Here is a 24,964-nt window from a genome sequence, read left to right as displayed (position 1 = left end):
ATCAGATTTATTAGAATAAAAATAATAATAATACATTTTTCGGATAAACCACTTGCTATTTATTAGCTCAAGATTCTATAAAATAATTTAAAAAACAGCAAAGACTGAAGTCTTAAGTGTAACAAGTTCACAACAAAATATAAACCTTTAAGTCAAAATATCTCTGAATGTTCTCCTGCAAGAATATTTGCAATGAAAAACACATTTGCTTTCATGTATCAGTAGCATTGAAATCAGGGGAGAGGCTGGATTTCAGTAGAAGTGCATCAGTTCAGTTGCCTTTCCGTGTCATCTAGAGTTCAAGCGTAGCTGATGTATTACTATACTTTCTGGAAAGAAAAGGAAAAGTCGTTTTATAAAGATTTTGACAAAGTTTCACTATTGGTCAACTACATCAAATGTTCTCATACTTTAGTGTAAATGTAGTTATGCAAAAGACAATTGGGGAGAAAACATATGCATTTGTGTTTCACAGTGTGTTTATGCACAGTTTACATCCAGAAAATATTTGAATACATATAGCAGAAAAACAGTGATCAGCGAGGGCTCTACATCTGCCTGCACCAGTGTTTCACCAGATGATATTCACCTTATAGCTAAGTCTAAATTTATAACATAAATCCCCACTTATTTTATTCTCTCTGGGTATTAGGGTTTTGAGATGCAGCAGTACTACCCAAGGCCAAAAGATCTATTCCATTAAGGTACATCACCCCATTCAAGCTAAAACTAACTTCCTGGGACCCAGCAATACAGCAATCGTAGAGTGGCCGTTTATTTTAAAGGGGGTTCACCTTCAAATGAACTTTTGGAATGATGAAGAGAGTTATATCTTGAGACAATTTTCAAATGGTCTTCATTTTTTTTATTATTATTCATGTTTTTCAAACGATTTAGCTTTTTGTTCTGCAGCTTTCCAGTGAGAATTTCCGAAGCTATTTGGTAGCTAGGGTCCAAATAACTCTAGCAACCAAGCAGTGGTTTAAATAAAAGACTGGAATATGAATACAAGAGGGCCTGAATAGAAAGATAAGGAACAGTAACAAAATACTGTAACATGTAACAATAGCAATAGAAATTTTGCCTCATAGAGTAATAGATTTTCTGCTGCTGGGGTCAGCGACCCCCATTTGAAAGCTAGAAAGAGGCAAATTAAAAAACTATAAAAAATGAAAACCAGGTAAAAAGTTGCTAAGAAGTGACTATTCTATAACATACTAAAAGTTAGCTATCCCTTTAATAGGACAGCATGCATAGTGCAGGCAACAAGCACACTCCACTGTGTTTTTCATGTTTTGTATTTCTTTTGCCCCAGAATGAGGCTCAGAATACAGAGCAGTGTGCATTCAGCAGTGCTTTATTTATGAGAAGAGGCCTAGGGAACGCACATAGGTATCACGCCCTACCTAGCTTAATGTTGTTCAAGTTAGGTAGTCCTAGTAGGTGCAGGTGCAAAGGAGCCCTAGCCTTATAACTTGCCCGGACAGTCAGTAAGTACAGGGTTGCCTTGTGCCTACCACCTCTTGCTACATCTTAAGCTGTTGCAGGGTGAAGCAATGGCACATATGCAAGTGCTGGGTAAATAAGCGCTACGGTAAAGTTCCCATCAGTCCCCATTTCAGGACCATGATACCTGGGGAAAATGGTCCCCGGGAAACACCTCCCTCCCCAATAACTTTGTCATAAAAATAAAGTCCAACAGAACTTATACTAGAAATGTTTTCATTGTACTGCAGGGAGCCATCAATGGCATTTGACTGAAAAACTGAAAAAGTGGTAGGCAGTGGCGTAACTAGATATTACTGGGCCCCACAGCAAATTATTTTTCAGGCCCCCAAAATGTTTAGAGGTTGACTTGTTTCTCCAATATTTATTGAAATTGTATATGAATTAGGGCCTCGTGGGGCCCCTATACCTCCTGGGCCCCCCTGCAGGCGCAGGGTCTGCTTCATCTATAGTTACGCCCCTGGTGGTAGGGATTCATTTAAGTATAGTGCCATAGTGGGACATGGCGAGTAATCTGATCCAGATATGTAAACTTTGTTGCAAAATTGTATATTTGTTAGAATGTAAAGCAAACTAGTGTGTTATATGTTCAAATGCTCCAGTAGAGGTCAGCAGACACACACCATTAATCAGAGCATCATATACTAAAGGAAAGCAAAATGCAAAAACCAGTAATCCAGCATTCTGTCATATTTGAAAAATATTTGTGAAGATTAGTAAATTGTGCACAGTGGAGTGCAACTTGTGTCTGCAACTTGTGTGGCACACAGACATGGTTATAGCATGGAATTCCATACCCTTCAATTGTATGAGGTTCAGTTGGTGCAACAGCAAGAGCCTATGGGAGCAACATACCAGGTAGCCTTGTACTTACCATCTGATCAAGGTAGGTGTTATGTACAGGGCCTTGCACCTCATGGACTATTGCCATTGCCCAAAGGAATTTTGTTATATGTTAATAGAAATTTGCATACAAACAGTCAGTACACACATAAAAACAGGATTCGATTTACTGGTAAGGGATCTGTTGCCACATCCCATAGTGCCTGAATTCCCTTATTTTTCACTGATTTGCTTTTTTTGTTGTATTAAATATTCAACACCTTGTACTTGGCGTCAACGAAGGCATTTTAAATCCATGCTGACTAAATACTTGCATTGTACTCCCCACACCGCACAATAGAAAAGTACAGAGATCTGTGTCCATGTGTTGTAATTATGAAGGGTGGCACATAGGCATACCCCTCTCCTGCCTTGTACCTCTGCCATTCATCTGAATAAGGCACAAGCTTTTAGAGCCTGGAGGGACAGGCTACAAACAATTGCATCTGCCAAGGCTGTGCTCTGTATCTTGTAACAGATTTTTGTTATTGAGATCAAGGTGCAGTGCACAGACAGTTCTTTTTTTAACTACAGTATGTGGAACATAACACCTTAAGTCTACAAAAATAATAATATAAAATTAAAAAACACACACACAGTATATATTAGTGATGTGCGGGACTGGTTTTTCCTCGAAGACCGCCTGCCCTCCCTCCCACACCCGCCGGCTTCTTTTTATAGACCCGCACTGACCCACCCCGCCAATGATGTCACAAAAGGGGGCAGAGTGAGCAGGCGCAGCATCTATTAAAGAAGTAGCCGGAAGCCAGCAGTGCAAGGTGGTGGGTGGGGAGAGCAGGAGAAAAGCTCAACCCGGACCCGCCCGCTGGGTATTATATATATGTATAAAACATGGAAGAGCACACCTTAAACATGTTTAGCAACTTGCCCGGGTGCTGGTAAATAAAAAAAATAAACACCAACTGTGCTCTTTCTCAATGTTTGTTCGAGTTGGTGTTCGAAATGGCGGATTTTTTCAATAAATCTTGATTAATATGCGATACTATGTTACTTTATATTTAGATATACAGTATATAATATATATTGCAAAAAGCTAACGTTTTTATCAGTGACTTTGATAAAGGCTAAGAGCCAAAACGTTTTTCTCCAATAAACATATATATATACACAAGACATTGTAAAAGGACCACAGAAATAGGAAATATCTCTATATTGCTTTACAAATTATGAATTAGCAAGAGTAATCTGAAGAACATTTATAGCAAATTTAAATTAAAAGCTGGCCTGGTGGGGAAAAGGATATCTGCAGGTTCAATATTAAGAAGGATTTACATTGACATGAACGGTCCTGCATCTTTTCGATTTTGTTGCAGAGAAAGAGAATTTGTTTTTAATTTAATTTCCCTTTAATATGATTACCTTATAGCATCTAAAGTTCACCCCTGGTAAGGTGCAGATATTATGCTTATAACTACATATGCAGAAATCAGCACTGGGTCAATGCAGGAAACAATGTGCAGTGTTAATTTTGAAACAGAATACACCTATCTGCACCGCGGTCTACACTGATGCCAAGATGACTGATGGGTTGATGGGTGCACCTCTGTACAGCACACACTTAAATATCTTCACAGTAATAGAATTATGTAAAAAAAAAAAAAACTAGTGTAAATAGCAGCGTGATCACCAATGTTATACAGAACAGAATCATTATTTTTAGTTTGAGACACATGGCTATTTGATTATCTTGATTTTTTTTTTTAATTAAAATATAGGACACTGCTAAACAAGCCTTCAGCTCATCAGTCTGCTGGCCAATCCAGCAGCAGAGAAATTGCTAAAAATATTGAGTCAGAAATTAGTATGTAAAATAGATATGAACTTTCCTGTGAAAGAGACAGGGGACTGTTTTTTTATGGTAGCAGAAACACCTGCACATACCCCTGAGTCTTAGCCTCAGCCCTTTCCTCCTCCATGAGGGGCAGAGCTGCTGGCTGAAGATTTCTTCAGTTCTATTTTCATAGACTGACTCTCACCACGTGGCTCAAATTTTGAAAGATTTCCTGCTCCCGGGAGTGCCATTATTGGCTTTACTGCTTTCATACCTTTAGACATGGGAATGCGGGTGGGAGTGTGGCGTTGGGTTGACCCATCCTGTGATGTCTAGGAGGAAAAGAGAGTATTACAATGTTTTCTGATACCACTCCAAACTGAGACACATTCTTAATGTATTTTGTGAGTGTTCTTTTAAGTCTTAAGTACACTATACACTAAGCAATTAATTACATATTAGGAGTCATTTATAACCACAACCACATTTGTGGTCATGTAATAATGGATGCAGTCACTGTGCACATTTACACTATTCATTCTTTAACACTTCTTGCACTTCTGCATAGAATCACACACAGAAAGCAACTTGAGTCTGAACAAAGTAGTGAAATGGAGTCTGATTCCCCAACACATTCACACATAATTGTGCTTGTTTGGTGTATTGCCCATGCTTGAGTCAGGCATGACTACATCTAAGGACTGCAATTATGTTGGAATTATGGGAAGAACATTGGCTAAAACATGGTGATTGTACTTTGCACACTACACTTGTGGCCGTAAAGGACCATTATTGTATTATTATGCATCCAAAGCTGGGTTATATCAAAATATAATATACATTTGTGAAATTGTTGTAAAAGTACTTGTTACACAGTTCATTAACTTTGCAATATAATTTATTCAGCACAAATTAGTTTTGTTGTCCAATACAAAGTAATATAAACTAATCTTACCACTTTACATACTTGTACTTACCACTGACTGGGTTCCACGAGTGGATGAGGTTGTGGCAGGAGTTATAGTGATGGAACTAGTCACTTTGTTCACTGTAGGCCTACTTGATAGATTGGTCTTGGGAGAGCGAAGCACGGTTCCAGTTGTAATTTCTTTGTTTTCTGCACCAATATGCATTGGTCGAACTGTAATTACAGGCGTTGTGCCCTCAGCAGAAGTGCCGGTATTTCTTTTAAATTGAGAACCTAAGTGGATATGAATTTTATTGTCTTCTGTTGTTATGATGTTTGCATTGGAGTTGAATTTCCTAATCGGAGTTGGAACTGTTTGCTTTTCTGGAGTAACTTTGAAAACTGCACGACCTGTAGTCATTTCCTGTGAATCTGGTGACACAGATATCTCAGATGGTGCAGCACATGTGGATACAGAGAGTATCTGAACTGGAGATGTTGGTCTATCACTAAAAGTGGTTTTGCCACTTTCTGCAACCCTTTCTCTTGAAAAGGTAGTTATGGTGACAGGAGACATAGCTCTTTCTGGGGATACTGAGCTGTCAGCAGCTTTTGTTTTTTGTGTTAGAACACCTGGGGAAGGGATAATTGTAATTCGTGGTTTTTGAGTGCCTAATGTGGGTATCACAGTTGCACTTGAAAAGAAATCATCAGATGGAGGGCTTGTTATTTCCAAAGTAGCTGTGCTGTTTTCATGGTCTGGTGTAACTCGTATATGAAGAGGCTGCCCATGCTTTGGTGAAAGAAAGACTTCATTTGAACGTCCAGGACTAGTATTGCTATTAATTGTTCTTTCAGGTGTCACTGGTGTGCCATTCTCTCTTTTCTTCATCCAGGGGATCCAGGATTTTCTTATGTTCAGCTCATTAGCTGCAGGTGGATACCTTTCTAAGACAGGAGATCTTTCAGTTGGTGGTTTTAATCCAACTTGCCTTAAATTGCTCATAATATGGTTCTCTTCTTGAAAAGATTTTCTTATAAATACAGCTGGGGTTTCTTCTTCAGACGTGTCATTATTCAATACTTCTGTCTGGACCCCTGTAGATGTGACAGGAACATCAACCATTCTTCTGCCATTCATTGTTGGCCTTATTGCGCGGCTATATCGCTTTGAAAGCTCAAGTTCTTTTGTCAGATTTAATACATCTTGTCCCATATTTTTGTTTTTATTTTCTTCTTCTATAAACCTTTTCTGAAGAACTGAATAATCTACTTGAAGCTGTGAAAGCTGGTCTTCTTTGTTCATCATATCATGTATTTTTTCCTTAAGTGCTTGCACCTCTGCTCTTAAGTCCCTGCTTTTCAATTCCTCAACACGTATTCTGTGACGCATCTCAGCTTCCTGACTTACGGCTTCTCCTTTTTCTATGGCTTTATTCTTAGCAATTTGATTTTTAAGTTCCTCCAACTGTATGGAAAGGACATTTGCTCTGTCCTGTTCAGTTCGAAATTTTCTTTCCAACTGATCATATTCATCTTCTGTTTTCATTAAATCTCCTTCAACCACTTCTAGTTGTTGAAGTCGATTCCTTAGCCTTTCAATCTCAAAAATCATCTCTTTCATCTTGTTGTCTTCCTGGTGGACTTGGTCAAAGCTTTTTTTCAATCTGTTTCGTACTGCTTCTTTTTCAGACACCTCCATATTTTCCAGTCTTTTCATTAACAGGTCTACCCTACAACTTAATTCAGCATTCTTGTCTTCTTCGGTTCTTAGTTTGCTAAGTGACTCATCTCTCTCTTTTGTCAAGTTATATACATTTTCTTCCATCTCTGATTTGAATTTTAGAAGTTTTTTACTTTCATCTATCAGTTTCTCTGTTACTTCCATGACTTTGCCCTGTTCAACTTTCAGGTTTCTGTTTAATTCATCAACTTTCCCTTCTTCCTGCTTTAGTTTCGTCACCATTATTTTCCTTTCGTCAACAAGCATCACAGTAAAAGATTTCAACTTTGTCAGGTCATCTTTCAAATTATGTTCTGCTTTTTCCAGTCTTCCTTCTACTGATTCAAGTTCTCTCACTCTACTCTTTACAGACTCAACTTCCTTCAGCAAATCCCTAGTTTGGGATTTTTCCCTCTCTAGTTTAGCATGTAGCTGGGAACATTCTGATTTGCTTTTTGAAAAAGCCTCCTCTAACTTTTCTAATTCCGACATTCTTTTTTGTAGCTTCTCCACCTCCAGTTTTAGCTCTCTGCTATGGTGTTCTTCCTCATGGAGTTTCTTTTGGAGTTCTTTACATTGCGATTCTGTCTTTGTTATTTCTTCATCTTTGCCTTCCATTTCCAGCACTCGTTTACGTAAGTTTTCCACCTCTGCCATTAGGCTGGAACTTCCACATTCACCTTTAGATATTTTGTCTCTCAACTCTTTCAGCTCTTCCTCAGACTTCTGAAGATCCCTATTTGCTCCTTCTAATTCTTCAATCTTTCTATTAAGACTTACCACTTTTAACTTGAGCTGCTTATTATTGCACTCCTGTGCAGCCACTTTAGTAGCCATTTCATCATGCTCTTGAGAATATTTGGAATTTTTTTGTGCAAGATCTTCTTCTAATTTACTGAGTTTTTGACTGTCCTCGTTAGCTTTATTACAAGCTACTTTCAGCTTGTTCTCTGCTTCTCTAAGTTCTTGGGTGATATCTTGTATCTTTTGGCTTTGCTGCCCAAGCTGTTCAATATGCATTTGTCTTTCATCCACTAGCATTAATGCAAAAGATTTCAGTTTTACCAATTCGTCTCTAATTTTATTGAGTCTCTTGGTGTACTCTTTATCTTTCCGTACTTGATAAGCTTTCTCCTGTTCAAGCAGTTTCTTTAACCTACAAACGTAAAAAAAAAAAATGCAAACCATAAGGAAGACAGAAAATACTATGTTGACAATAACACACATAAGGTTTTGTATACTAAGGGCTCCAGTTGCAAAATACAAGAAACAAAGTGTACAGCCTGTTTCTTATGTATACCTTAATTTAGTAGTTTCCAAACTCCTTAGGCACAGTTCTCCTTGCTAGTTTATCTTTATTCAGGCCCCCTCCTTCACTCATAATGTAAAAGTCAACCTGTTTCATTCCTATCACTGCACTTCATCAATCCCACACCCAATTCAATGCATTATCATCTTTGTTATATCATTTTCATTTCTTCGGGATGTTTTTTCTGTTGTTGCTTTGGATTAGCTTGCATTCTGTGTCTGTTTTTCAAGTCTATAAGTTTATAAAGTAATTTTCTCAGAAGATACTGTTACACATATCCTGAGCTCCTTGGCTGCCAGAAGTGATGTCATTATTATGTGCTTTAGCTGGTGAAATGTGCGTAGTTTCTCAATACACAGCCTGAACTCTAAAGTAAAGATACACCCAACCAGCACAAAAAGATTTCCTTACTTCTCAAACATTTCTACACCGATTTATACATTAAAATGATAAATCTAAGGTGTAGTGTGAGTGAGTGACGTCACAGATGTAATTTATAGAATATAATCTACACTTAAGTACGTTCCAGTAGAACAAAAACACCCAACATTCCCGTTTAAAAATCTGGACCCTTCTTTACCACGCCCTTAATCTAAAAAGACCCCTTGTTTCACCCAGCCATGCACACACGTCCTGAAAGTTTTAAATATTTTGGGTGAAAGTATCTGGATTATCCCATGGATAACATGACAGTTGGCATATTTGCTATCAGGTTGTTCAAGCCAAAAGCCAAAGTTAGTTATATATTTATTATCCATGAGCAAGTCGAAGTGATGCACAATACAGTGTGCTCCCAGCACATTTGCTCCAAATCACTTGAGTACACCAAACATAAACATTTTTACAGATACTCAACACACAGATTTGTTGTAAAAGTGTCATAAAATATTCAACAGTAGAGAGAGAAAAACTTTAGAAGAAAATGGTTAAGCATTACTTCTGAAATACTTTTGACCAATTGAACCGTCTTTTTTCTGTACATTTAGTACAGTTATGGGATCTGTTATCCGGAACCCCCATGTATGCAGAAAGCTCCAAATTACAGAAGGACTATCTCCCATAAACTCCATTTTATCTAAATAATCCAAAATTGCAAGAATGATTTCCTTTTTCTCTGTAATAATAAAACAATATCTTGTACTTGATCAGAACCAAGATATTACGAATCCTTATTGGAAGCAAAACTAGCCTACAACATGATTTACTAGTACAATTAAGGTATGATAACCTAAATTACAGAAAGATCCATTAGAAGGAAAACCCCAGGTCCCAAGCATTCTGGATAACAGGTCCCATACCTGATTATGACTTTTGCTTAGGACCAGATAAGCTAAAATTTGAGAAGACATTTTATTTTCTACCATAAGGTTTTTAACAGTTTTACCACAGGTAATTGAAAAATAAAAATATAAAAAAATATAAAATATATTTGAAAAATCAAGACAATTTTATGTTGTATTTTATTGAATTTATTACATTATAATGAAAACCAATAAAACCAAATAATAAAAAAAAGCAAATCAGGACAAATGTTTTGCTATATCTGTACTCTAGTTAACTGCTTTCATATATGTTTAATATAACAAGTCTATTGGTTGCCAAACGTTGTTGTAATATTTACAGTTTCATCCTGCTTTATACTAGGACAGCATTATTCCCATCATTGGAGAAAAGGAAGCTAGAGCAGAATGTCCATGTATAGAGAGTGAGATTTCATGCATGTGTATATGGATAATTTGTTCCTTCTATGTTTTTTTGCCATGTAAATGATATGCACAATGCTCTTCTGAAATAATACATGAAGACATTCCTGTAAATTTCTATAACATTCTGGATTGGATAACATATCTTTCTTTCTTTAGTGTGAATAAAGCATCTGTTTTTAAGTGTATATACACTGTAGGCAGAGCTGACCTTGTTGTACCATCTGTTGCACATTTTGCAAAACAATTACACGTCTCTATAGCTATAGCTGTGTTTGAGTCTGTGTGTTTTTGGAGGGGGATTTCTTTGTGTGTGCGATTTATTTTCAGTACGATAAAAATTCTAGGTTTCCTCTGTAAATCTAGCCAATGTTTTAATGCTTTTGTTTAAGGTGTGTACTGGTTTTCATAAAACCAGTCAACTCCCACTTTTACATGTCAGTATAACCAGATGTCATTATCATGCAGAGTACAACACCATGGCCAGCTGGCCAGACAATCCAATCCAATCTGCTGAATGTTTGTTAATATGCTAAACAGTAATTAGCTTTCATCTTACGAAAATAAAATATACATCTTTCAAAAACCACTTGGTTTCAGACCTGATGGTACTGGATTATTTTTTTCTCAATCAGACATACTACTCATTTACAAAGGCTGGAAACAAAATTGGGTCCCTTAAAAGTCCAAGCATTTTTCCGCATTATAGATACCATACCTGTACTTAATTCCATGTGGTCCAATGGCAATAAAACACACAGATTGCTCCAGGTATATGCACATTGCTTTCCTTTGTCAATAAACCCTGTTAGTGTGGGATTCATTGGGTCATGTGTAGGTGCAACACATAAAGGAAGTTCTGGATGTAATACCTGATTAAGTTAACTATTAATTTATTTTAGAAAGTCCTTTCCCTAGCAACATTTCAGTTGATCCTTTCCTTCAATATATTTTATGGCTTTTAAAGTATTTGCCTTCCTCTTCTACCTATTACCATATTTCAAATGGCAGTCACTGACTCCAGCAACCAAAATGTATTGCACAACAAGTAAACAATGTTATTGTTACCTTTTAACACGTATATTTCTATTTGCCCCCTCTACTATTAATCTTTAAGTCTTTCATTCATAACACTGCCAGGTTGCTAGGATAAATTGGACCCTAGAAACCAGACAGCTGCTACATTTCAAACTGAACAAATGCTGAACAAAAAGATAAATAATGAAAAAAAAAAATCACCATTTGCAAATTGTCTCAGAATATCACTCACAGGTATCATATAGGTATGGGATCTATGATCCAGAAACCTGTTATCCAGAAAGCTCAGAATTACAGGAAAGTCATCTCCCATAGACTCCATTATAATCAAATAATTTAATATTTTAAAATGTATTTAATTTCTCTCTGTAAGAATAAAACAGTACCTTGTACTTGATCCCAACTAAGATATCATTAATTCTTCTTGGAGGCAAAGCAATCCTGTTGGGTTGATTTAATGTTTAAATAATTTTTTTCAGCAGAGATCCAAATTACGGAAAGACCCCTTATCTGGAAAACTCCAGATCCCACACCTGTACCAAAAATTATTTTAAGGGTGTTCTGCCTTTTAAGGCAGGTGCAAACTCCAGGGCTCCCCTTACTTTGTATTGTGTGCGCAATTTGTTAAAGCAGGCTGAACCTGTGTATTAATGCTAGGCACAATTTGAAAGAACCTTTCTAAATAGCTTTTAGATACCTCTAGTTTTGTCCTTGTGTAAATTAACCAGTGTAGTTTTTCTAATAAATCTCCAGAATGTCTTTGAAAATATAAGAAAATAAAGCTTTTACTGAATGCAAGTATTTTAGTTATTAAATCAGAATGGCAGAATCAAATAGCACAAGAGGTTATAATAACAGATATCCAAGTCTGATTAGTTTAGTGCCACTGACTGGATGAGTTCTATGCAGCGTGGGAAGCAGTTCTGGTTTCACTAAGCATAAACTTAAGCATGAAGCATATGCACCAGCCCCACGCACAACAAAACCAATTATACATCCTTTGTTCATCTGCCTAACAGTGTTACCAAATGGCAACCCGCATACCCCGTTAAAAGGTTAGAAGCAAAATAATGAGGCTAGTGATTAGTCTGTGTTCTATGCTCATGAATTTCAGTCTCCTCTTTCTAAAGAAGTCTTGCCTTGTCCATTCTACAAGTTCAATCAGAAGAGCTAGCTTAAGGTCACAGGCATGTAATTCTAACAGCTTTTGCTTACCTTTGCCACTAGCCAGCAGATAGTTTGCAAGGCATAAAAACTCTCCACGGAAACCTCAGCAGGCCTTTTCCTGGCCCCTTTTCCCTACGGAATTTGCCATCACATTCCAACCATGTCATTGGAACAATGAAAGGTGAATGTTGTGCACAAGAGCTGGGACCACTGACTGATGATGTCATCCCTACTAGCATGTTTCATTATTGTGCACATTCACTTCAGTCAGAGGGGTGGAGCAGCAAATCCCCCAAACCGAAAAAAAAAATCTGCACGGCTTAGAAACTTTTCTGCAGCCCAGCTCTCCCCAGATTCACATGTTAGCAACAATGTGCACACACACACTTCCAAAACAAATTTCGTGGGCCTCCTCCCCCACCCACACACATTTCAAGGCTTTAAAATCTGGATGTACCGCTTTAAGGTTCTAAACTACCTATTTTATAGACAAACACTTTCATATTTGTGATTTTAGGCAAAACACAACATTTCTGTCTTTAGATTAATGAGCAAGACAAAATGGGACAATGGGTTCTGAGACAAGGCTTGAAACAGTTCAGAGGGAAAAAAATAGTATTTGTAATGCAAATCCTTATTGGAGCTTCCCCAACTCTGCAAGGGAAGGGGGTTTGGCAAAGAAAAGACATCAAAAATGAAATTGATTTGACTGTCTTATTCTTTTTAATGATGTGTTAATGAGCTGCATGTTGCTCTCGTTTATTAGTATGAACTGCTGGAAGACTTAATCTTTCCACATTTTGCTTATCTCTAGATGCACAGCTTTGCGTGGGTAAAACCAGAAGCCTGAAATTCATGTGTTTTTCGCTCTGCCATTCAGACACGCCGTGATAACAAAAGGTGGTATGATAGGAGGAAGAGAGGGCTTAAAACTGTTACCGACCCCCTTTTCAAGTCTCCAATCTAGGCCAAAATATTTTAATATAATATTGTATTGGTTTTTAAAGTTCATTTAAAAAGGGGTTAAATACAAAAGTCAAGCACAGGTTCCATTCAGATGATGTAGTGGGAATACTGCTTGAAGAAATTGTATAACATAAAAAAATGAATCTGTCTTGGTTACTGGAATTCTGCCAGTTGCATGTAATTAACTGTTTATAGGCTTGATACAATCTTGACTATAACAATATTCACATGTCCTAACACGATTTTCAGCCAAGTACCTTTTCTAAAGTGTCTTTTACTGAATAATAGGGCTGATTGTTTATTAAATCTTGTAAACAGCATTTTTGGAGGTTCATACCAGTACATCACATTGGGAAACAATAGCGGCCAGTGACATGTCTGAATTGCCACATGATTAAACAAGAAGTGAGCCTGGCCAAGTTCCAAAGGCCATGAATAGGGGACGAATAGAACCTACCTAGAATAACAGTGGGGTTGGAGCATTATGGGAGTTGTAGTTGTGACTCAGTAGTTTCCAGTGAGTGGGACATATCTTTAAAGATATCTTTAAAGGAAAGGGTCTGGAGTTAGAGGTAGTTCTACCTGTAGCAGTCAGGAGTGAAAAGGGTACCATGGATGTAGTGACTAGTGGGGTGGCGTTCCCCTTGGGTTACCTGAAAAGAGGAGATCAAGGTTAAATGAGTATGAGGGATGTGTGATTGGTTGAACCTGAGGTTGAAGGTCAGGACTAGACGAAGCAATTGGAGTCAACATGTTGCAATGCGACTAAACGCATGCAATGTGTCGGATGTTCTAATGAAAACAGAAGTGAAGGAGAAATCGCAGGTAACAACTACATTTATCCGACTGTCGGATGAAAATGCAGCTGTCGGATAAATGTAGTTGTTACCTGCGATTTCTCCTTCGCTTCCGTTTTTATTAGAACATCCGACACGTCACATTTTCTACCAAAGCAGTAACCCATTGCAACCAAGTAGTCCTTTTCTTACATTGCACTTACTGCAGCTAAATCAAAGCTGAGAATGGTTATATCATTATACAATTTTTGTAGAAAACAGTCTAAAGTTGATCATACATTGAAAGTCCACTTGTCACCAAATATGCCCAGGTGGGTGATCTGATCTGGGTGATCCAATCGTTTGGCCCTAGGACTAAACAATAAAATCAAAATGACAGGGATAAAGGCTGACAGGACAAAGACCCCATCAATGAGCCAATGTTGTCATTGCCTGAACAATATTTTCAAACCAATCCAATCAATATCTTGATGATTTTAGACCAGATATTGGTCGGGTAGGCCAATTTGTAGGATAAATTGGTTAGGCATTATAGCTGAAATTGGCCAAACTTTCAACTCAATCTGGGAATGTATGGCCAGATTAACTCTTTATAAAGCACAGTCTTACTGACATTTTCATTCTATGAAGATTTTCATAAGTCTGGATCACTTTCTGTATCAATTTAGGTAGACCATAAATACCTTTACAGTGAATATGAAAGTCATAGTGCATACTGGTGGTTTAACATTTGAGCAGGGATACTTCTTTTCAAATTGCCATTGCCATATATGTATTGGACAATTATTCAGTAAAGAATCATTGAGATTGAATGCCTGAAGCCTTGCCATTACATTTTCTAACTGTTAGTATGTTGTGTTTATTTTAAAAAGTTTTTGCATGAAGATCCTGTTTCTGAAAGATTGCACAGTTAATTTGCTTTATGGCAATGTGTTTTCCTGGAAGATTTAGATGAAATAGAGCATGACATTATTTATAGCTAATCCCACCTAAGAGTACATGAGCTGATAGTTTTGAACTGCATCCAGCTCTTCTCAGATAAGCTTGGATCACACCCAAATAGTGGCAAATTTTATATTAAAGCAAAGCCAAAATACCTCCATGCAGTTTTTTTTTATGAAGAATGACATACTTTAAGAAAAATTACAGAAAAGTCTTAGTTAGTCCATGGCAGCTTTCTTTAGTCCAATAGAATGAACAGTTGCAGTAGGCCTGGCAAAATAATTAATCCTCTGTCAGCTTACCTCCTGCACTCCTGCCCAGGCACCACAAATTCAGTGTAAATTGAAGAAATGAAGGAAGCAGAGGGGCAGAACTATGCTGCAACTTTCATTTATTTGAAGTACATCTCACTACATGTTTCTAAAGTCACCTGGGCAGTTGGTCACCATATTGTTTTTGTGAGAGGAGGTGTTTGTGAATCTATCAGTGCCAACCTTTAAGAATCTATTAATTAATGCAAGAAACTGTGTTTCACTGTGTGTACACTGATACATTTTCTGTACACTGATACATTTTCTGTAACCTTGTATATATATATATATATATATATATAATACACAGAAGCCATGAATATCTTGTAAATTATATCCTTATAAACGGTGAGTTCTGATGTCATCAGTTATAAACGGTGAGTTCTGATGTCATTTCTGTCACATGACTCACTGAAACTTGTGTATTATAATAAATAAAGTACCCCCTGTGGCAAAATATGAGGATATTAGAAGTTACCTTCGGCCTCGTGTTTTTATATGGTCATGAAACTCCTCGGTAACTTATAATATCCTCATATTTTACCAGAGGGGGTACTTTATTCATTAAATATACTGCAATCCATGACTGGTGAAAAAAAGTCACCCATCACTTTTTATTACATACTGTATAGGGGATAGCATCTGATAACCACATGGAAAACCAGAATAAAAAGTTACTCTCTACATGCAATTAGCATAATAATAATAAAAGGCACAACATTTTCCCAGGTCTAGCACCCAATAGCAGCGAGTTAGATGCTTTTAAACAGCTGATCAGAACTGAACCTTTTCTTATAATGCTTTGTGATCTTTTCTTACTACAGGTATGGGACCTGTTATTCAGAATCCTCGGGACCTGGAGTTTTCTGAACAAGGGATCTCTCCTAAATTGGAATCTTTCCGTAATTTGGATCTTCATACCTTAAGTCTACTAAAGTAACCCAATGGGATTGATTTGCCACCAATATGGATTTATGCAGCTTGGCTATCATCAAGTACAAGGCACTGTTTTATTATTACAGTGTAAAAGGAAATCATTTTTAAAAATCAGAATCATGTGCTTAAATTAGACTCTATGGGATATGGCTCTCCCGTAGTTGGGCGCTTTCTGGATAACGGGTTTGTGGAATAATGGATTCCATACCTGTAGCAATTGAGTGCATTTTGAATGTCAGAACAAGTGATATTGTTCCAAAAAGAGAAATGCAGTAACATATGAAACTCTACAGTAAGTAACACCAAGAAAGAGTTGATACTTAACTTACTGCTCTAACCCAATCAGAATACATTCTATTTATAAAAACTCTTCTCTCTCATAATAAAAATTTCCCTAGTCCTGGTGGTCTCATTTTCTACTTGGAACAGTTTCAAAAGCTTTCGCAAAATTATGATATATGACACGGGAGTGCATGGCTAATATTCCGTTTGATACGTATTCTAATTCAGCCATTGTCAAATCCGAATCTGAACTTGATGGTAACATTATGCACAGAAAGTAGCCCCATAAAGATAAAAAATAATGTGATGTCCATAACAAAACACAGCCTTGCACATTTGAATGAACTGCAATTAATGCCAGGGGTTAATTTACTAGCAAGAGCACTAAACTGCACATATGCAGTTACAAAAGCAACCAGTGTAGCTATTTTTAAACAGTGTACTACAATATAAAAAATTAAAGAAAAGGTCTAGTTGTTTACTCTGGGTTGAGTCGCCACCTTTCCCAGCTCCTTGCTCCAGGGCAGGGGGCGGACAGTGATGTCACAGAGAGCTGGGGAAAGGTGATGATATCACAGGGGCGGTGATGTTGTGGGGCTATGACATGACGATCCGCGTTTGGCAAATTGCCGTATCAATATCAGAGAGTACTGCCTGGTTTTCCTAATTCAGAAAACCAGCAGGCAGTTTTGACCCAGACAGTCCTTCCAAAAAATTGGGCTCTCCAGGTCAAAACCGAACAGGTGGCAACCCTAACTCTGGGTAATTTCACTGGTGCAGTTTATCACCTATTTTAATAAGTCAGCTGCTGGGTGTTTACATTTTCCTCAGTCATATGTTACATACTGTATGTTATATATAAAACAGTTCATAGTGATAATACTAGAACCCCCTTTTTATTCATTATCTTTGGGTTAGTTAAGTTTAAATGCTGTCAGCTTTGGCTAAGGAGCTCCACACCCCGCACTTGCACATGTACTAGGGCCCATGGGAAAATCTCTTCCTTGAGCCAAGGCATTAGGTAATCTGATCTTACACTTTAAAAGACATAGCAACTTTCAAACACCAGAGTGTTCAGAAGAGCAACCACCAGCATTTGTCCATAAGCCCAACCTATTAAAAGTAAGCTCGGAGTTTTAGCTGTCCAGTATTTTACTAGTAAAATTGCCAATCCCCGAGGATGTGTGGTGCAGTATGAACAAGTAGTAAAGTAGTTCTCGGTAAATTATTGGCTTTGGCCCCCTATTGGCAGATTCCAACTTTTTATTAGTTCTTCTTCCTCTAAAGAAGCTTGGGAGCCTTCAACAAGAAGCACATAACAAGCCCTAGGCCTGCTTACATCCATTACACAACCGTTTTGCTTTTAAGGATCTGTGTTCTTTATTACTTGCAGATCAGTTTCCTTTGCAGGTGATGTGGTTTCAGCATGACTTCATTGGAAAAGCAGCCAGATGGATGTGCATGCCAGGATGACTACAGACAGAGGAATGTTTTATCACATCATAGCCAATATGCACTTTGCTGAGAGAAGTTAAGGAGGAGATAGGGGAAGAAAACAGTGGAAGGCTTTGCATCCAGCATGTAAGGTAACATGGTGGATGAAGAGTACAAGGTCACTGAACTCCTGTTACATTCATGCCAAATTCTGCAGTATACGTGTTCCACATGGGGCAGCATAGAAGCAAACATTATACATCCAAAAGTCACACAAACCCAGAAAGTAATCTAGTCTTTGCAAGGAGAAACAATACACTAACATGCCCTAACTGAAAAGTGTAATTTAGGAGAGCGATTGCTTCAAATTGGACAAATAGATTTGGGCTCATTCATATGGAATGCATAATTATATCATTCGAAATGACTGTAGTTGTATTTTTAATAATTATGGAGGCAACATTATTTTCACCAGGGTCATGCAGAATTGTAGCTGACAGTTTTCTTCAGGCAAAGTGCCTTGGTACGTTTTTATGTTGAAAGATCAGCCCTGAAATAGGTTGTGGTATGCCATTATATACAGTATGACCTTTGCTCATTGGTGTCTATCGCTATGGACAATAACATTAATTCTTTATTGATGCAACTGAAATAGATTATAAAAAACACATCTCCTTTTACATGAATTTAGTATGGAACTGCAATAGCCACAAACCTTTTAAGTACTATATCCAGTGAAATTATTGAGGCCAAAACACCTGCCCTTTTCCTCTTTAAAGACTAAAACCTCATGCAGTACATGTCAGCAACCTGATAGAAAGTAACTGATGTGAAGCTGCTGTAGCTGGGACCTGATAACTATAAACCTGACTGTTCCAGAGTCCAGTTCATCCCTATTCTCTAGGACCTTTTAGGCTGAATGAGGCAATCAGGTACTGGCCTGGGGATTTCATACTGGTGTTCAGCAAAGAATGTGGGTAACAAGCCAAAATGTTAATAGGGTACCAATCATTTTCATGTGCCCCCTTGACAGCTCTTCTGGTGTATACAGCCTGGGTGGAACAGGAGTACCACAGTTCTATGTGTATATTATCATTTTAATGCCTTTCTGCATCTACTTTTTGAAAGGCAGTAGAAAATGGTTTCACTTTGGAGCCACAAAAGAAGGTTGTACAGAGACAGTAGCTGCAGCAGATATGCAAGTATATACTGTATATTTTAGAAATCAGTTATTTGTGTATCCTGCATTCCCAGTAAAGTCTACCCTAAATAATAACTGGCATGGAAGAAAAATGTAAAGTTTAACAGCTAAACGTACATGTATGCAGCAGATCAATGCTCCTTTGAATCCAGATGCTGGTATTTTCGTAGTTTAAAGACAATTTGAGAAAGATATATACCGTATATACTCGAGTATAAGCCGAGTTTTTCAGCCCCAAAATATGCTGAAAAAATCTACCTCGGCTTATACTCGGGTCAAGCGCAAAAACGGTCGCCGGCGTCTAAGAATAGTCGCAGGTGTCTAAGAATAGTCACCGGCATCCAAGAATAGTCTCCAAGAATAGTCGCTGGCATTTAAGAATGGTCACCGGCGTCCAAAAACGAGACGCCGGCACCTCCAATGGGAGCAGAAACCCTCAATTTTTTGATTGAAACTTACCAGAAGCTGCTGCATTTCTCACCCTAGGCTTATACTCTGCTTATACTCTGCTTATACTCGAGTCAATAAGCTTTCCCAATTTTTGGAGGGAAAATTAGGTTCCTCGGCTTATACTCTGGACGTCTTATACTCGAGTATATACGGTACATACACTATATTATAAAAAGTATCTGGATATCTCATACTGAAATCATGGATATTAGTATGAACGGGTTCTTCCTCTACTCTTCTTTCCACTAGATGTTGAAATATTGCTGTAAGGAATTGCTTCTATTCAGCCAGAAGCATATTAATATGCGTGAGTGACCCAGCTTACAGTCAGTATTACAATTCATTACACAGGTGTATAGTTGGGTTGAGGTCAGGTCTTTTTGTAGGCCAGTCAATTTCTTCCCATACAATCTCATCAACCAATATCTTGTTTTGTGCACAGGGGCTGTGCGGAAGCAGGAAATTTCTCCAAACCTTGGCCAGTACAAAGCATTGAATGTAACCCAGTAACCTGGTTTGCTTTCATTGGAACAAGGTGTCATAGCCTAGCCCAGAAAAAAACAGCCAGCCACAGGCAATAATTCCTTGAGCAAACTTTACATTTGGATTATGCATTCTTGCAGTTACTGTTCTCTTGGTCTGCCAAACCCAAATATACCCATAAGACTTACAGATGGTGAAGCCTGATTCATTTCCAATAATAGTAACCATAACCCTACTCCAGCTGATATTTAGGGGCAGATATATAAAGCTTCACCTGTCCAGGTTTGGATACTCCATTCAGGAGCAAGCTAAATCAGTACAATTGCAGAAAACCTGATTGAACTCACAGTTTCTGCAATCATTTGCCTGAACCCAGATGGGCAAAACTTCATAAATCTGCACCCAGCAGTGTAACTAGCCTCTGCCAGGCCCTCCTGAAAAAAATGCAGGCCTCCAACATTCTGCATCTGTTGAGCTTGAGCCTTGGCCCTGACTCACCTCTCTATTCTCATGCGTGTGCTCTGTCTATGTGGGAGTTAGAAAGTGGAGCTGTACAGCAGACCCTGCTAAAACTTTAGTTTTATCAAAAGTTAGGGGGAAAGCATTTTTTATCACCACTGAAGAAACATGAGATGTTAGAAAATTTGCCTTTGTGTATCATTCTCCCCTAGAAGTGTTCCTGAAAGATGTGAAAAACCAAAAGGAAAGACTTTCTCATAAACCTGTATTGTGATTTCCCAACAGGTTTTTCCCCAAAACAGAATTTGGAGCCAACACAGCCCATAGGAAAAAAAACGTTATACCAATAGCAGATGTGATGAAAAGACTTGATAAATGAGCCAGATCATTATTTCCTTTTTCAAGTCTCCAGAAAAGGCAAGAAACATTTTCATAATGTTGGGAAAAGTTTTTAGAATGTCGGTGAGGGAAAGCTTTAATAAATGTGAAGGCTGTGTGAAGGTAACCCTAAAGGACCTACTTTTTCCTAAAATTTTCTTAAATGGTGTTTACTGTATACTCTCACTAAGGAAGAATGTTAGCCTAAGTAAACCTAAAGGACTGACGTTTTCCTAAAATTTTCTTAAGATGTGTGAAGGGTCTATCCTATGATCATAACCACACATGATATGTCCTGTAACATGATAATCGTACATACTGAAACCTCCCGGAACCAGCACTACTCAGTCTGTGTAACTGGACACTGAGGTTACTCACAGAGCTACACATGTGGAAACAACGTTATTTGCATGTTGCAATTTGCTAATATAGCAAATGGTTTTTTTTGAAACAAGCTTATGGATTTCACCTTGGATCAGTCAATATTTGATTCTGTCAGTCTAATAGCCATTAGTAGTGAAACAACATTTTGTTTTCTGCAGTAAAAGACATTAGAACATCTGTGGGAAAGGGATTAACCTCTTTCCTCAAACTGAAAGAAATGGTCTCATGTCATTAGCATGGTCCTGGTAATAAAGAGTTCCCTTCTGATTCCCAAACATTAACCTTGGCTGTATTATACCGATAAATCATGTGTGTTTCAAAATGCTTCAGTTCGAATGAAAACAAACCCTCAGTCATTTATCAGCCCTTTCTCTATTAATCCGACCTTTGAGCCATAAATAAACTGCCTTTGTCTGAGTTATCTGAAGTTCTGTATTTCTTTAGACTGTTCTTTATTTTTTTAAATGATGATACATTTGTTTTGTGTCTGTCCACATCTTCTGTATTGATTTCTACTGCCTCTCTTAATTATGCCACAGTGTACAAATAGTCCTTATAGTCACACTTTTTTGCCTTATGGTTGCAGCACATGGCTTCCAAGAATCTAACACAACCCAGACGCAGAGCATATTGCATATGTAAACAAGGACAACTATATACAGAGAGCACAGTGTAGGCAAAATGTATGTTTGTGGTTTTATAATTCACCCTATGGAGCAGTAGAATATTATTTTGTCTAGTCCAGTCAATTGCCAATGCCCAAATCGTGTGCACTTTTTTCTCTCCAATTTGTGCCTGTATGTTGGGACAGGGACCTCTTTTTTACTGTGTGTCTCATATCACATAGTACTCTATGTACTTATACCTATTTATTGTATTTAATATACTTGTCTCCTTGTGTGTACTTGTATATTGTAGGATAGTACAGTGCTGCATATCTTTGTAGAGCTTTATAAATAAAGTAATACATAAAACAGTACATGTACGTATGTTAAATGTTTCGATTTGAATATCACTGTGATTTGTCCATTTTTGCCAGGCAATTTTATCAAAGCATTTAATCACTATAGAAAGGATACGGGTTGATTAATTTAAGGGAGCAGTCAAATAAATCAGCCACTTTTTGAAGCATATGCCAAGTGGCACAAACTGCAGATGTGCAGTAGGCTACAAATAGGTCTGTTTGGAACCTGTTACAATGAGATAGGTTTCTCTGGGTTTCATGCAAATTAGTACATGTGCACCATCCATAACTATTGGATTCTCCCAATTGGGCTCCAATGTCTTTGCAGTGCACCTGCTTTTCAATCCCTTTTCTGCACCCACAGCTACCCAGAGTTCACTAGCAGGAAACTAGTATTTCACTGGAGGATGCTACATCAGATACTGATAGCAGGTGATGTTTACATGCTGTAAACTGGGAAATATGACACTCACCACTCATTGGCACAGTTTAATGAATCTGACAGTGTGTTCTTTTTTCAGATCAGCACTAGATTAATTATGTTGACAAGACTGTAGAATGTTATAAAGAACTAACTGAGCTTATTTATTCTTTCTCATTAAGAACATATTGGAGCTCCAATAATATTTTAATGTTGCAGAGAGAATAATTGGGGAAAAACGGCAACATAGGGGAAAACATTTCAAAAACTTCTTTTACACACAGGGTGCTTTATCGGCCAGCAACAAATGCCCTCACCCATACTGTGATCCTAGGTAATTACCCTAAAATGCTGAAGGAAGCATTTTTAAGTAATTTCCTGGGATTGTCACATGTAATGTCTTTTACATGTGCCAATTCCAACAACAGTGAAGGGACAGGTATTGTTGGGTGCCTTGTGTGTAAGTGCCCTTATTCATTATAACACAAACCACTGTACTTTTATATCGTATATACTGTTTATATTTAGCCTATAGGCTGATGTAATAAATGTCTGTACATTTTTAGAATTTTCCGCCCCAGGAATTAAATCTACCTGACAGTCAGAAAAGTTTGGTCAAACAGAAAAATGGATTGAATTGCATGGAATTCTGGAATCCCCAACTTGATCTCTAATAAATCTGCTCCATATGTAGTATTTATGAAAAGCTGGTCAACAGAATTCTGAAAGATAAATTACAGTATATGTAACATCAGTTGTGGTATTAGAGTCACTTGGGCACAGAATTAGTGAGGAAAAAGAATAGCGCGGCAAAAGAATATAAAATAAATTTCTGGTCTGAAAGTTCAGCAGAGTGATTGTGTTTAAAACATAATACAGCTCATCCCCACTCGTGTTTGCCAACAAGGCCAAAAGTCATAAATGGGTACACCCAGTGATATGTGGCTACATGTGCAGGTGTTGCAAATAATCATGTTTGCTATTCTTGCTGTGTTTTTTCTCAAATCAAAAAAAAAAAGAATTGGCAACTCGATATATGATAAACCAGCCCTTATTGTTATTCTAGCATTTGAGGATATACTATATAGTGTATTATACAAAAAATATTATATTAAATAATATTAATATTATTATTAATATTATATTAAATACTATTAATATTATTGTATTATACAAATAATTATTCAACCTTTAAACTTGGCCAACAGATTCTAATTTTAGCTGAGTAACCTTTTGAGTACCATGATGCCTGTAATTTCATTTAACATACAATATTTAGTGCGGTCTTTACCCCTCAAATAATAAGTAGAGGCAGGAGTATGCAGGTACACAGGCAACAAAATGGACTGGACAAACTGAATGAAGTACCCTTATCTTTAGATTATATATTATGGCTTACTTGGGAAAGGCTGACAATCTTCTATTTTTGGGTCTCACAACACATACACATATATATTGTCGATATCCATCCTGGATCACTCCAGCTGTGGTTTAAATAAAATTCAAACTATCCCCTAACAGCTGAAGGCTATTATGGGATCACTGGAGCTGTAATTCTAGAACAGATTTAGGGTTGCTGTTTAGACATCCCTGATATCTAGAATATTTGGCTTTGATCATTCCCTATGTCCAGTTCTAACATGTCTCTACTGCATGAAAAACTGGAATTGTGAAGTAAGAGCATGCTTCTTTCCAAAGACTCCTATATGGTGAAGTACCAGTGTTAATTGTTTCTCCATCCATTCAGTATTTACATCAGTGACATTTTGCTTGAAGACAATTTTGCACATATATGTTGAAACCAAGTTATTTAGTATTAAACTCCGCTCCTTCCGAGTTTATTAAACAGTATATAGCATACATGCAAATCGAGCATTTCAAAAAACCTAGCCTGCCACTGAAATTGCTTTAAAATTAAACAGATCAGTGTTTTTAGCAACAGTATAGAGTTTAAACATCAGACCTTAGATCGCAATAGGTAATTATCCTAATTTGTTGGAAAAGTAAAAAATCCCTCTCACATGAATGCATTAAATGTCTTAATAATACTGACAATATAATAGCTACTGATTTGTTATGGAAAAAAGACCACAAACACTGCACCACAATGTCACAGTTTCAGTTGTCCAGTTACACAATATATTTTGATTTGACTTTACAAGCCCCCCTAGCCAGCTAGATGGAAGCTTATCATGACTTAACAACCCAGAAGTTGCTTTGTGGCCCAATTTAATTAAAATGTACGTTTGCTGATTATCACTGCTGGCTATAGAGCCATGTTTGGCTCAAACTCTCACCTTTCCCGTTCCTGCTCAAGAAGGTTTGTGAAGTCGTCACTTTTGTTCATATAATCCGTGTGCTTGCGTTTCTCATTCTCCAGTTCATACACTGTGCGGCGATGGCACTTCTCTGCCAAGAGGAGCTGCTCTAACATTCGACGATAGGTTTCTTTTTGTTTTTCTTCAAGTCGGTCCAACTGAATAATAGAGAGGAAAAACTAAACAACTTGCCAACTTTCTGCCCTTTCTC

At 37.5% G+C, this 24,964-nt stretch overlaps 1 protein-coding gene across 5 annotated transcripts in view; it reads right to left on the bottom strand.

Moving 5' to 3' along the window:
* filip1.L (filamin A interacting protein 1 L homeolog) overlaps positions 1-24,964 on the bottom strand; it is an 89,416-nt gene continuing 64,452 nt past the window's right edge. For 3 of the 5 annotated variants that reach the window (XM_018240584.2, XM_018240585.2, XM_041563115.1), the window contains exons 4-7: positions 24,733-24,911; positions 5,158-7,966; positions 4,291-4,512; positions 1-329 (exon numbers count right to left, since the gene is read on the bottom strand). In XM_018240584.2, the coding sequence (XP_018096073.1) occupies positions 4,306-4,512; positions 5,158-7,966; positions 24,733-24,911 (3,195 nt within the window). In that variant the 3' untranslated portion in view covers positions 1-329; positions 4,291-4,305. Of the gene's footprint in view, positions 330-4,290; positions 4,513-5,157; positions 7,967-12,075; positions 12,265-24,732; positions 24,912-24,964 lie in introns of those variants that run through there. The other 2 variants (XM_018240587.2, XM_018240588.2) reach the window with 2 other exon arrangements.

The sequence above is a fragment of the Xenopus laevis genome, chromosome 5L (assembly GCF_017654675.1).
Source record: "Xenopus laevis strain J_2021 chromosome 5L, Xenopus_laevis_v10.1, whole genome shotgun sequence".
NCBI lineage: Eukaryota > Metazoa > Chordata > Amphibia > Anura > Pipidae > Xenopus > Xenopus laevis.
This window is presented reverse-complemented; position numbering and strand designations above follow the sequence as displayed.